This window comes from Lemur catta, chromosome 4 (assembly GCF_020740605.2).
Source record: "Lemur catta isolate mLemCat1 chromosome 4, mLemCat1.pri, whole genome shotgun sequence".
NCBI lineage: Eukaryota > Metazoa > Chordata > Mammalia > Primates > Lemuridae > Lemur > Lemur catta.
The window spans coordinates 46,944,593-46,958,059 of record NC_059131.1 but is presented as its reverse complement, the minus strand read 5'-3'; the positions used below and the strand labels follow the sequence as shown (position 1 = coordinate 46,958,059).

Sequence of the window (13,467 nt, the reverse complement as noted above, 5' to 3'; positions counted from 1 at the left end):
ATCCTGTAAGAGTTGGAATACTCTTATCCCTTTATCATCTTTTGCAATAGATCAGCTTTAAATGAGAGTTAGCCTATTAGAATTGCACTGGCTAGGTATCCCAGTGCCTTTTTCCTGGGAGGTGTGAAATAGTTGCTCAATGAACAGCTGAAGGCTGGCTGAAGAATTAATCCCAGGTATTGAAGGTAAAAGGCATTTTTCTTTGTTTTTGTATTATAATGTGCCTTTAGCAGATGACCATGACAGAGCTTCAGCTTCAGCTTCCAAAGCTATTGGCATATCTTACAATACCTGGCTGAGGTATTATGAAGAAGGAAAATAACAAGCAAAATAATACAATTGTGTGCAATCAGCACTGTTACCGGATCACCTTATCATCTTTTCTGCAGTATTTTATCACTTAAACATCTTGCTAAGTCTTTGCCAGCATAACTTCATTTAAAACAATCTTAAAACTTAAAAATTTTGCCATGAAACAGAGCTTATTTTCCAAGAAAACATGTGAAATCTAGAGCCAATCTAGACTTTTTCTGAGAAGATGGAATGATTCAGATAGAGGGACTTTCCAAACAACTTTTGTCATTAATGTTTATTTCAATTAAAGAAATGTGAATTCAGAATCAATGTAAGGTAAAACCTCAAAGTATCTGGCAAAAGAAATGTTATTAAGAGTTTGAGTAAAATGTCTGTGGTACCTGTTCTATGTATTACAGACATTAATAAAATAAAAACCACATTCTGAAGACAACCAAATTCTGATAAATTCTAGTTTGTAAAAATCAATTCAGTGGTAAAGTCCCCCCAGGGGAGAAGCAATTTGCCTTTTTACCAAGTTAAAAATCAAAAGGGCATATTTTCCTCTTCTAGTGTCATCACAGCACCATTTACATGTACAAACCCAAATCCTTTTATCAGAGAATACAGTAAACTCTAACAAGACCCTGGTATTTAACAGGGCTTACATATAATGTACTACAAAACATTGTCTTTTGAAAATAAAAATGCATAATCTATTTATCTATAATCTATCAAACAATCAAAGCAAATATAAAGTGGAACAAAATTTCTAAACAGAAGTTCAAAAACCTTGGCAAAACTATACATTAACATCAAATAACATCTAGCTTCATTTATCAACTAAAACACTCACTAAAAATATGTGATTTTTATATGTGTAAACTGAGTGTAACACTTCAATATTTCAATGGAAATTGCTGCTTTGTCACAAATTATCAAAGTCTATTCTCTGAGTAATTTGAATAAATTTCAATTATAGGTAAATGAAGACTAAAAAATAGACACAGTGCATCAAAGTTTTTCAGAGACCTACATATAAGTAATTTCCAAACACATAAATTATTATATGCCTGTGGTTTAGAACAAATTTTCCCTGAGCACTCTTTCTGCCTGGTTAGAAAAATTCAAACATGATCTATAAAATAGAATTTTATTTTGATTTTTCTTGGACATATGTAATTTTTCACCCATCTAATCTATTTGGAAATTTCTCAGACATCTCTAAAGTAACTAGCAATTTTAACTGTTTAAAAAGGGGCTATTTGAATGGCTACAGAAATATGGTTAGGTCTTAGAGCCCTGAGAACTGTACAGTGGGTGTCTCATACAGCTGAAATGATTTACTCTCCTAAAACTATCAATGGTTATTTTAACAAATTCAGAATGGCACTAGTTTCACAGAAGAAAGAGGTAATAATCAGTAACTCCAGCTCAGATGACCAAAAGATAAGCACTGAAAACTGAAAGAAAAAAAAAGTTGGATTAACATTGTATTTTCCATGGAATAATGCTGAAAAAAATTAACCTTTCTGCCCAACACAGTATTGAAATACCTCACCTTGAAACTTTATTTAATGCAGTCTTGAGATCTGTCACTCCTTAATGTTCATGCAAACTTAAAATTAGCATCATTGGGAATTTCATCATACAAACTGTAATTCTCAATGCTATCCCAACACTTAGAACCCAAACAACATCCTACGGTCAGTGCACATGCAGGATAACACTACCATTTGTGTTCCTCTAATTTTTTAAAGTCTTTAAAAAAACTTAATTATATGACAGTTTAAGTCTCTTCTTTTTCAAATAAATAAAGGAAAACAAATATTGGGAGTCTTAACTGTGCAAATTTGTAAATAATTGTTTTTTACATAGCCTAGAATCATAACTAAAAGAAAATTAGATTTAAGAAGTTTCATATTTACAACTAGATTTTCATAAAACCTAACTATATATTTCTCGTAGCATTATGATTTATGTGGCTTACAAGAATAATGAATAACTTAAAAAATTAAAACTTCCAAAGTCATCGTTCTGAAGATCTTCAAGAAGTGAGCGATTTCAGATATCCAGGAGTGTGCCTTCTGTCTTTTTAGTTTTATTTAAAGGTGCTCTATGCAGGACGCCCTTGACCAAAACGACTTTTAGACCTAGATTTTTTAAACAGAAAAGAAGGTCAGAGTTGCTTCTAAAACAAAAGGAAGTTGCTGCTGCTTTAGATTATGTTTGCTTGGCAATATCAAAGCTTATGAGTCTTCACGTAACTCCAAAATCCATTTTCTAAAACCCTTGGAGTAGATGTATTTTGGAATTCAGATTTTTTTTAATTTTTGAGAAATAATATGGTTGTATATTATAAATCTGGGGCAGTGCTCCATAATCAAGCATATTAATGTTCAGCAAATGAACATGTACATTAAGTGGGATAAATAAAAACTATGAATATCATCATAGCAGCTCAGTTCAAGTTTGAATTGCTATAAATGTAGGAAGAAAAATTTTTGGCTTTCTGAGCCTTCTGGATTTCAGAATTATATATAAAGCTTTAGGATCTGTAATATTAATGTTCAAATCTTAGTAACTGATTTCTAACAGAAAATTTGTGATGTAAAATGGCACAAGACTCACCAGCTAGATTTTATGAAGAGAAAGAAAATAATAAAACAAGGAATGGTAAAGACTTCAGTGACTTATATAAAGTAACAATATATAATCTACAAACAGTACAAAAATGCCATTAACTCACAGTAACACTATACATTTTTATCAGGAGATAGGTCAGAATGAAGCTGGCCCAATAAACAGAAAACTTAAAAAAAAGAACACCTATACTTTCATTAGATTTTGTCTTCATGACCTTTTTATTTTTTAATTTTTTTTTTTTTTTGTAGAGACAAGGTCTCACTATGTTGTCCAGGCTGGTCTTGAACTCCTGGATTCAAGTGATCCTCCTGCCTCCACCTCCCAAAGTGGTGGGATTACAGGTGTGAGCCACCACACCCAGCCTTTTTTGAATCTTAACTTTTAAGTTAAAATCTGGTTCTGATTAATGCCTTGATAATCTAATCCTTGAAACAAAACATAAAACCAAACTCAAATTATGTGCTTCTAGTGTTCATATGATTTATCTTAAAAAAAAAATTCACTTCAAAGCCAGTGGCATTCTGATTTATTTTATGTTGATTTACCTTGTGTTTTTCTCTGAGCTGCTTTGCCGTGCACTAACTGGCACTGAGGCCTTGATTTGTGCTTCAAGCCGGGAATAAATACCTCCTGCAAACTACAGAATAAAGAGAATTAACTTATCTTCACAGAATCAACAGAGGGACTGCTTTATTAAAATGAGATTACTTTTTAATTCAGAAGTAATTGTATTTTGATTTTTAAAATCCAGCCTTTTTGAGGTATCATTTACATACAGTAAAATTCACCATTTTAGTGTACAGCTCTGGATTTTGACAAATACATACAGCTGTGTAACCACTGTCACAATGAAGACATAGGTCTATCATCCCCAAGAAAATTTCCTTGTGCCCATTTTAAGTCAATCCACCTACCACTAACAATTCCTGGCAACCACTGGTCTTTTTTCTGTCCCTGCAGTTTTACATTTTCCAGAACATTATAGAAATGGAATCATACAGTATATAGCCATTTGAATTTGGCTTCTTTCTTTCACTTAACATAATGTATAGGAGATTAATCCATGTTGATGCATAAATCAGGATTTTGTTCTTTGTTCTACTTACAGTTGGTTTATCCAGTTACCAAGTAAAGGACATCATTTGGGGTGTTTCTAGCTTTTAGCAATTATGAATAAAGCCATAAAGCCACTATAAAAATGTGTGAATTGATTTGTATGGTGAATGTTAATAAGAAACTGCCAAACTATTTACCAAAGTGGCCATTCTTTTCTGTAATCCTACTAGCTATCTATGAGAGTTCCTGTTGCTCCTTATCCTCATGAACATTCCTTTTTTTTTTTTTGAGACAAGATCTTACTCTTTTGCTCAGGGTAGAGTACAGTGGTGTCATCATAGCTCACTGCAACCTTGAACTCCTGGGCTCAAGCGATCCTCCTGCCTCAGCCTTCTGAGTGGCTGGGACTACCAGGGCATGCCACCACACTGGACTAATTTTTCTATTTTTTGTAGAGACAGGGTCTTGTTGCCCAGGCTGGTCTTGAACTCCTGGGCTCAAGCGATCCTCCTTCTTTGGCCCCCCAAAGTGCTAGGATTACAGGCATGAGCCACTGTACCTGGCTGGTTTTTTTTTTTTTTTAATTGTAGACATTCTAGTTGGTATATGGTGGTATGAGGTTTTAATTTACATTTCCCTAATGTTGCATCTTTTTGTGTGCTTATTTGTCATCTGAATCCCTTCTTTCATGGTGTCTGGTTAATTTTTTGTCCATTTATTTTTGTTGGGTTTTTAAATTTTATTATTGAGTTTTGAGAGTTCTTTATATATTCTGGATACACATTTCTTTTCATGTCAGTGTTTTACACATATTTTCTCATAGTTTATAGCTTGTCTTTTCATTCTCTTAATAGTGTTTTTGAAAAGGAGAACTTTAAATTTTGATGAAGTCCAGTTTTCCCATTTTTCATTTATGGATGACGCTTTTGGTGTTGTAGCTAAGATTTGCTACAGTAGTTGCCTAGCCTAAGGTCACAAACATTTTTTCCTATGTTTCCTTTTACAAGCTTTATAAGGAAGTAAATTTTTAAATAAAAGAATTAGGGCAAGAGTTATGATGCATACATAACACCAATAGTAACAATATATAATGTTATGTATGACTAATATGTAATTCTAGTAAGAATATAGGTACTTCTAAGTCATTATTTGCAGCATAAGATCTTATCTTAGAGATGACATCTAAGTACCACATGCAGAGTTGATCCAAATCAGTACTTTCAGAAATTAGCATTTCATCAACAATGTATGGTTAATCTATTCTTGGTGTGATACCATAATTTCAGCAATGATATACCTTTTTACATGTTTTATAGAGGACCCATGGACCATGGATAATAAGAGGTGATGGAAAACTTATGTGAATGAACTGGCTAACTGGTATAGAATATAAAAATATCTAAATTACTCTTTTAAAATTCTGCCTAAAATATCTTTATACTCCTTGATGAAAATAAAAGTAGGAAGGCATGTCTTATGCAAGTATAGTACACTATTAATAGTATGAAGTTCTTACTTCTTTTGCTTCCTTTGATTTGACTCGGTCCAGATCACCCAATCTCATTTTTATTAGGTGCCCTATAATTTCAGACATCCGCCGCTGATCTGAAGGTAAAAAATAATAAACTTTGCTTTTCATGAGGATGATTTATAACTTTTTTTCCTTAAAAAAGTCTGTAATCACCAAGGGTATGAAAATATCTTTTGATAATATTTTATAGACACATACATCTATATATCTGTGAAGAATTTAAGGTAGCAAGTGGCAAAATGACTTGCACATAGATAATTGTCCTGCTTTTTAGATCACTATAAAACATCCTAAAACATATTCAGTCACCTTTACAGTGAAAATGACAGGCAAAAGTCTATCTGAGAGATCTCAAAACCACAGATGCATAAAACATTATTCACTGGGATTGTCTAGTAGTTAAACTCTGGTTATTGCCTAGGGAATGTGCAAATTTGGGGCCTTACTTTAGCTGGAACCTTTAAAGCTATTCATCATACTTCATAAAATGAAAGATACTCCAATCACTGTTGTTTATATCCAATGTGTATATTACTCCAATAAAATTTACCATCTTCTCTTTGTGCATCCTGGTTGAATCTCAAGGATCTTGTGGCATCCCACTTATTCTTCTGCATACTCACACTATTGAAAAAATTGAACAAAATCAGCATTGATGCTGCTTTAAGAGTGGACATCCAATTGGATTAAGACGCAATACTCACACGAAAGGAGACACATCTCTAGAAGCTGACTAAAAAAGAGTAGACAACATTGAGGCCCAGTTAGAACATATTTACTGATTAGTGTTATAGTTAATAACAAAAAGTTCACATATATTGAGTGCAAGACACTGTACCAAGAGCATTACAAGTGCTATTTCATTTAAACCTTGCAATGACCATGTAAGACAGGCACTATTATTATCTCCATAATATTAATAAAATGGTTCAGAGAAGTTTCTTAACTTCTCTGAAGAGGTACAGACCTAGAATTTGAATTCAGCTTTATTTGCCCACCTTGGAGTCCCAGCTTATGCAATCTTTTAGAATGAACCCTGTGGTACTTAACACGAAGTGAATGTACAACCTGTCAATTTAACTGTGTGGATCTTTTCTCAGCCCCAACCTTCCACGCATTTTTGAGATTCATGGTTTCTTTTTTAGCCAACTGTGGTTATTATTATCTTTTTATTGCTACCTGGCTTTTTACCCCTTCTTTCAAAGGCATATGGAAATAAGAATTATTTTAAAAGGTCATAAAATATAATTTATTTTTGATTTAAAAGTCTATTTATTTTTTGAATAATATTGGTTCAAAATTCAAAAGGTATAAATAGCACATATAATAAAAAGCCTCTCACCTCTGTCTCCCACACATTCAGTTCCCTTCTTTAAAGGCAACCAATCTTACCAATTTCTTATGTAGCCTTCCAGAGATAATTTATGTATATGCAAGGAAGCTCATATATATATTTCCCGCATCTATTTTACATAAAGGGTACTGTATCATGCCACTATATACTGTTCTGTACCTTCCTCTTTTCATTTATCAATATATCTTAGAGATCTTTAATCTCCGTCTATAAAGAACGTCTTCATTCATTTTTACACTGCTGGCATTCCACTGTGTATTCATTACTCTTTTCTTTTGGATTTTTCCTGGCTATACTCACTTCCTTATTTTTCCATATGAACTTTAGAATAATAATAGATAATTTAGAGTTACCTTCTCGAATGCCTTTTCTTTCTTCTGAGCACAGGGTGAAGAAATCTGCTTTTTTGGCTGTTTAGTGAACTTCTTTGGCTTCTCCTTTTTCCCTGATAATGTAAGGTCAATGTTAAAAGCTTAAGTACCATATTCCTCTCCAATATACTTGCTACTTCTAGACAATAAAACCAATTTTTAAAAAAACATTGTTTTAAAAAAATAGCAAATTACTTCTGGATAAAAAGCAAATACATGGGGAAGTAAAGTTGAAATTGCTTTACAAAGGTTCATTTTAACTACTTTCTACTTGGTGAAAACCTTTGGCGGAAAAGTGAGGGCAATGAATTCAAAGTCTCAATGAAATGAAATACAGAAAAATGATGAGAAAAACCAAATATTTATTTCTCTGACTCTATTTCTACAGTGGAGTAATCTGATTCCAAAATTTTTGTTTACAAATAACTATAACTTGGAAAAACACAATTTGAGAATGGGAGAGAGAAAAATTCACAAAAAATCTATAAAATGTCTTTTGCTCAGGTAGGAGGCAGGACAGTAATGATCTTGGAAAAAAAGCAAATTTGGGACAAATTATATTCTTGACTAGAGAATTCACTGCTAGTAGACCACTATGGGAAATAATGAAGGAAGTCCTACAGAATGAGAGAAAATGACAGCAGATGGTAACTCAGATATACAGGAAAAATGGTAAATATGTGGGTCAATATAAAAGACTAAATGTACATATTTTTCTTTTGTTCTCTTATGTTCTTTAAGTGACATACAAATATTTAAAGCAAGAATCATAATACTGTTGGGTTTATAATGTATATAGCTATAACATATATGACAATAATAGCAGAAAAGGAGAGCAGGCAAATAGAACTATATTATTTTAAGGTTCTTATATTTTACCTGAAGTAATTCATATTACTTTATACTACTTAGATTTAAGTAGATTGTAATAGGTTAAAGATGCATATTATAAACCTTAGAAAAACCAAAAGCAAAGGAATATAACTAAGAAGCCAATAAAATAGTTAAAATGATGTAGTAAACTTATTTTCTTAGCACAAAAAAAGTAGGAAAGAAGAAACGGAAACAGTAACATTTGAGACAAATAGAAAACAAATAGCAAAATGGCAGAACATAACCTTATCAACAAATACATTAAGTATAAATGGAATAAATGCTCCAATCAAAGGCTGAGATTGTGAAACTGGATAAAAAAGCAACCCCCAACAGCATGCTATTTACAAGATATCCAACTTTCATAAAACACAAAGAGATTAAAAATAAAAGGATAGAAAAAGATATGCCATTCAAAAAGTAAATAAAATGAATATAGAATGACCGTATTAATATTAGACAAAATAGATTTCAAGACAAGCACTTTTACTACAAAGAGGGATACATCTTAATGATAAGAGTCAATACACTATAAATGTAGATGTGCTTAATTACAAAGCACTAAAATATACAAGGCAAAAATTGACGAACCTGAAAGGAAAAATACACAAATTACCACTTACAGCTGGAGATTTCAACACTCCTTTCTTACTAATTGATATAATAAGTAGTGAGAAAATGAGCACGATTATAAAAGACTTGGACTGGACAACCAAACAAAACCTGACCTAACTGACATTTATGACTATTCTACCACCAACAGCAGAATTCACCTTCTTTTTGTGCACATCTGGCACATATCTCAATAAAATTTAAAGGATAAAACCACATAGAGTATGCTTTCTGATCACAATGAAATTAAGTTAGAAACCTATAACTGAAAAGTATCTGGAAAATCTGCAAATATTTGGATATTAAACAACACCCTTCTAAAGAACACATAGGTGAAAGAAAAAAATCATAAAAGAAATTAGAAAACATTTTGATTACTTACAAATGTAAAAATATATCAAAATCTGTGGTTGTGCTTAGAGTAAAACTTATCTATAGCTTTAAATGCTTATACAGACCCCCTTATCTGCATTCCAGTTTCAGTTACCTGTGGTAAACTGTGGCCCAAAAATACTAAGATATTTTGAGAGAGACTACATTCACATAATTTTTGTTACAATATATTGTCATAATAGTTCTATTTTATTATCAATTATTGTTGTTAATCTCTTACTGTGACTAATTATGAATTAAACTTTATCATAGTATGTATGTATAGGAAAAAACAGTACATGTTGAACATCCCTAATCTGAAGATCTGAAATCCAGAATGCTCCAAAATCCAAAACATTTTCAGCACCGACACAATGACATAAATAGAAAATTCCACATCTGGCTTCATGCAGTGAGTCACAGTCAAAATGCAGGTACACAACATAGTTATTCAGCAGCCCCAAGGGAAAAAAGAACTTCTCAGCCCCCCTCAGCTTCAATATACTTTTTTGTTTTTTGAGACAGAGTCTCACTCTGTTGCCCGGGCTAGAGTGCCATGATGTCAGCCTAGCTCACAGCAACCTCAAACTCCTAGGCTCAAGAAATCCTCCTGCCTCAACCTCCTGAGTAGCTGGGACTACAGGCATGTGCCACCATGCTCGGCTAACTTTTTTCTATATATTTTTAGTTGTCTGGTTAATTTCTTTCTATTTTTTAGTAGAGACGGGGTCTCGCTCTTGCTCAGGCTGTTCTCGAACTCCTGACCTCGAGCGATCCTCCCACCTCGGCCTCCCAGAGTGCTAGGATCACAGGCGTGAGCCACCGCACCCAGCCTCAATATACCTTTTCTGAACACACCCAGATTCCCCCTGCAATACACCCATGGCGAGTAATAGAATGGCAAGTGTGCAGGCTGGACATGCCAACAGCAGTTTCCCTATGATGCCCCACATAGGGCCAAGACCTATGTGCATTACTCACTGAGTTTTTTTGCTTATTCTCTGCTCTGTGGTGTAAAGATATTGTTAAAAATGTCAAAAAGGTCTGCAGATACTCCTATAGGTAACAGTGATGAGAAAAAGAGGAAGCATTTATGTTTATCTATAGCACAGAAAGTCGAGTTGTTGGAGAAACTGGACAGCGGTGTAAGTGTGAAACATCTTACAGAAGACTATGGTGTGAGGATGACCACCTGAAGAAACAGAAGGATAAGCTATTGAAGTTCTATGCTGAAAAGTGTTGAAAAGAAGTTAATAAAACATAGAAAAACATTGCATAAAACTAAAAATGAAGATCCTGATTGTGTATCGGCAAAGTGAATGTGTCAGTGTCACAGTGAACAAATGCCACTTAATGGTATGCTGACCATGAAACAAGCAAAGATCACAATGAACTGAAAATTAAAGGGAACTGTGCATATTCAACAGGCTGGTTGCAGGATTTTAAGGAAAACACACGGCATTAACTTTTTAAAGATTTGTGGTGATAAAGCATCTTATCATGAGGCAGCAAAGAAATTCATTGACGAATTAGCCAAAGTCATTGCTGAAGAAAATCTACTGCCAGAACAAGTCTATAATGCTGATAAAACATCACTGTTTTGGTGTTACTGCCCCAGAAAGACAATGGCTACAGCTGATGAGATGGCCCCTGTATGAACTAAGGATGCCAAGGACAGAATAACTGTGTTACTGGGTAGGATGTGCTAATGCAGCAGGCATGCATAAGAATAAACTTGCTGTGACAGGCAAAAACTTGCATCCTTGCTGTGAGGGGTGAATTCCTTACCAGTCCACTATTATGCTAACAAAAAGGCATGGATTACCAGGGAAATTGGTTTCACAAATATTTTCTACCAGTGGCTGGTGCTCAGTGCAGGGAAGCTGGATTGGATGAGGACTACAAGATTTTGTTATTCTTTAAAAACTGTTCTGCTCATCTTCCAGCTGATATTCTTATCAAAAATGTTTATGCCATGTACTTTCCCCTGAATGTGACTTCATTAATTTATCCCTGTGACCTAGGTAACCTTAGATCAAGGGAGAGTAAATATAAAAACACTTTCTTGAAAAGCATGTTAGCAGCAGTGAACAGAGGCATGGCTGTGGAAAGTTTTCAAAAGGAGTTTAGAATGAAGGAGGCCGTATGTGCTGTTGCCAACACTTGGAGCACAGTAACTAAAGACATGGCTGTGCATGGCTGGCATAACCTCTGGCCTGTGATTATGTTCAGTGATGATGATGATGATGAATAAAGTGGTGACTCTGAAGGATTCCATATGTCAAGTGAGACAAAAGTGATGCCTGATCTCCTTACATATGCAAAGACTGTATCTTCAGAGTCCATCAGTAAACTGGAAGAAGTTGGTATCAAAGAAGTTTTTAACATCAGCAATTAGGCTCCAATTGTTCATTCACTGACAGGGAAACAACTGAAATGATTCTGAATCAAGGTGATTGTGATAATAGTGATGATGAAGATGACGTTGTTAACACTGCAAAAAAAGTGCCTATAGATGACATGGTGAAAATGTGTGAAGGGCTTATCAAAGGACTAGAGCAGTATCCTTCATAACAGAACAAGAAATCATGTCAATTTATAAACTCAAAGAGAGACTTCTAGACAAAAAACATTGTTAAGGAGGCATCTGCCTCTGAAGGAAACATGTTAAAAAGCCATCCAGCAGAATGCTTGCTCATTCCTAGAGGACCCACCTCCTGGTCACTCAACTGCTTCTGATGTTTCTTCTCACTTAAAAAGAATAATACCGAATGACCAAGTAGAGTTTACACTAGAAACATGTAACATATGAAAATGTTGTAACATTTTCATTACATTTTCATTACAATGTAACATTGTACATCAAATGATGTAACATATGAAAATTCAATCAATGTAATTTATTGATATAATAAAGGAAAAAATCTATGTGATATTCTCAACAGATAGGGAAAAAGCATTTGACAAAATACAACACCCCATTCACTGTAAAAACTCAGCAAACTAGAAATAGAAAGGAACTCCCTCAACTGAGAAAGGGCTTTTATGAGAAACCAACAACTAACATTACATACTTAATGGTTAAAGACTGAATGCTTTTCCCATAGGATAAGCAAACAAGGCAAGGATGTCTGTTCTCACCATTTCTATTCAACATCAGGTCCTAATCAGCACAAAAGGCAAGAGAAAGAAATAAAAGGCATACAGTTGGAATAGTATCTAATAAATGAAGAACAAATAAGTGAATTTAGTAATGCTACAGGATACAGGTCACTATACAAAGATCAATTGTGTTTCAATATTACCATCAATCAGCAATTGGAAAAACAATTCCATTTATAATGGCATAAAATACTTAGGAATAAATTTAACATAAGATGCTCAACACCTGCATATTGAAACTACAAAACATTGTTGAAGGACATTAAACAAGACTTAAATAAATGGAGAGATAGTCCATGTTCATAGATTGGAAGACTTGCCATTGCAAAAAAAAAAAAAAGGAATTTGCCCCAAATTGATATATGGGTTCAACATAATCCCAATAAAAATCCCAGGAAGATATCTGTAGAAATATGCACACTGACTAAAATTTTTAAGAAATGCAAAACACTTTGAAAGATCAAAATAATTTAAAACAAGAGAACAATTATGGAGGACTCATACCATCAGATTTCAAGACTCACTAAAAACTTCAAAAATTAAGACAGTGTGATATTACTATACTGCTGTAAAGACATATAACAATCAATGGATGAGAACAAAGAGTTCAGAAACAGTACCATATGTAAATGGTCAACTGATTTTTAACAAAGGTGCCAAGGTTATCCGATATATTAGGAAAGAACAGTTTTTTCAATAAATAGTGCTGGAACAATTGGCTATGTCTGGGGAAAAAAGGAAGCTTGATCCTTAACTCAAATAATACGCAAACCTGGATGGGATCATGGACTTAAATATAAAAGCTAAAGTCATATAACTTCTAAAAGAAAACACAGCAGAAAATCTTTGTGACCTTGGGGTAGGCAAAGATTTCTTAACTATTAAAGCATGAAACATAGAAGGAAAACCTAAAAAATTGGACTTCACAAAATTAAAGACTTTTGCTCTTCAAAAGATACCATTAAGAAAATTAAAAGGCAAGGCACAAACTGGGGGAAAAACATATGACTGACAAAGGACTTATATCTAAAGTATATATAAAGAAATCTTACAAGTCAATAATAAAGCAAATGATCCAATAAAAAATGGGCAAAATATTTAAACATTTCACAAAAAAAGATATACAAATGGCCAATAAGCACATGAAAACATGCTTAGCACTATACACCCACTAGAATGGTTACAATTAAAAAGAC

The 13,467-nt window shown here is 33.6% G+C and overlaps 1 protein-coding gene across 5 annotated transcripts in view; it reads right to left on the bottom strand.

The window, feature by feature from the left end:
* Positions 1–584: 584 nt before the first annotated feature.
* SANBR (SANT and BTB domain regulator of CSR) overlaps positions 585–13,467 on the bottom strand; it is a 54,858-nt gene continuing 41,975 nt past the window's right edge. For 4 of the 5 annotated variants that reach the window (XM_045549677.1, XM_045549676.1, XM_045549678.1 and 1 more), the window contains 6 exons: positions 7,235–7,326; positions 6,232–6,260; positions 6,078–6,151; positions 5,513–5,601; positions 3,486–3,577; positions 585–2,447 (listed from right to left, as the gene is read on the bottom strand). In XM_045549677.1, coding sequence (XP_045405633.1) covers positions 2,411–2,447; positions 3,486–3,577; positions 5,513–5,601; positions 6,078–6,151; positions 6,232–6,260; positions 7,235–7,326 — 413 coding nt within the window. In that variant the 3' untranslated portion in view covers positions 585–2,410. Of the gene's footprint in view, positions 2,448–3,485; positions 3,578–5,512; positions 5,602–6,077; positions 6,152–6,231; positions 6,261–7,234; positions 7,327–13,467 lie in introns of those variants that run through there. The other variant, XR_006734709.1, reaches the window with a different exon arrangement.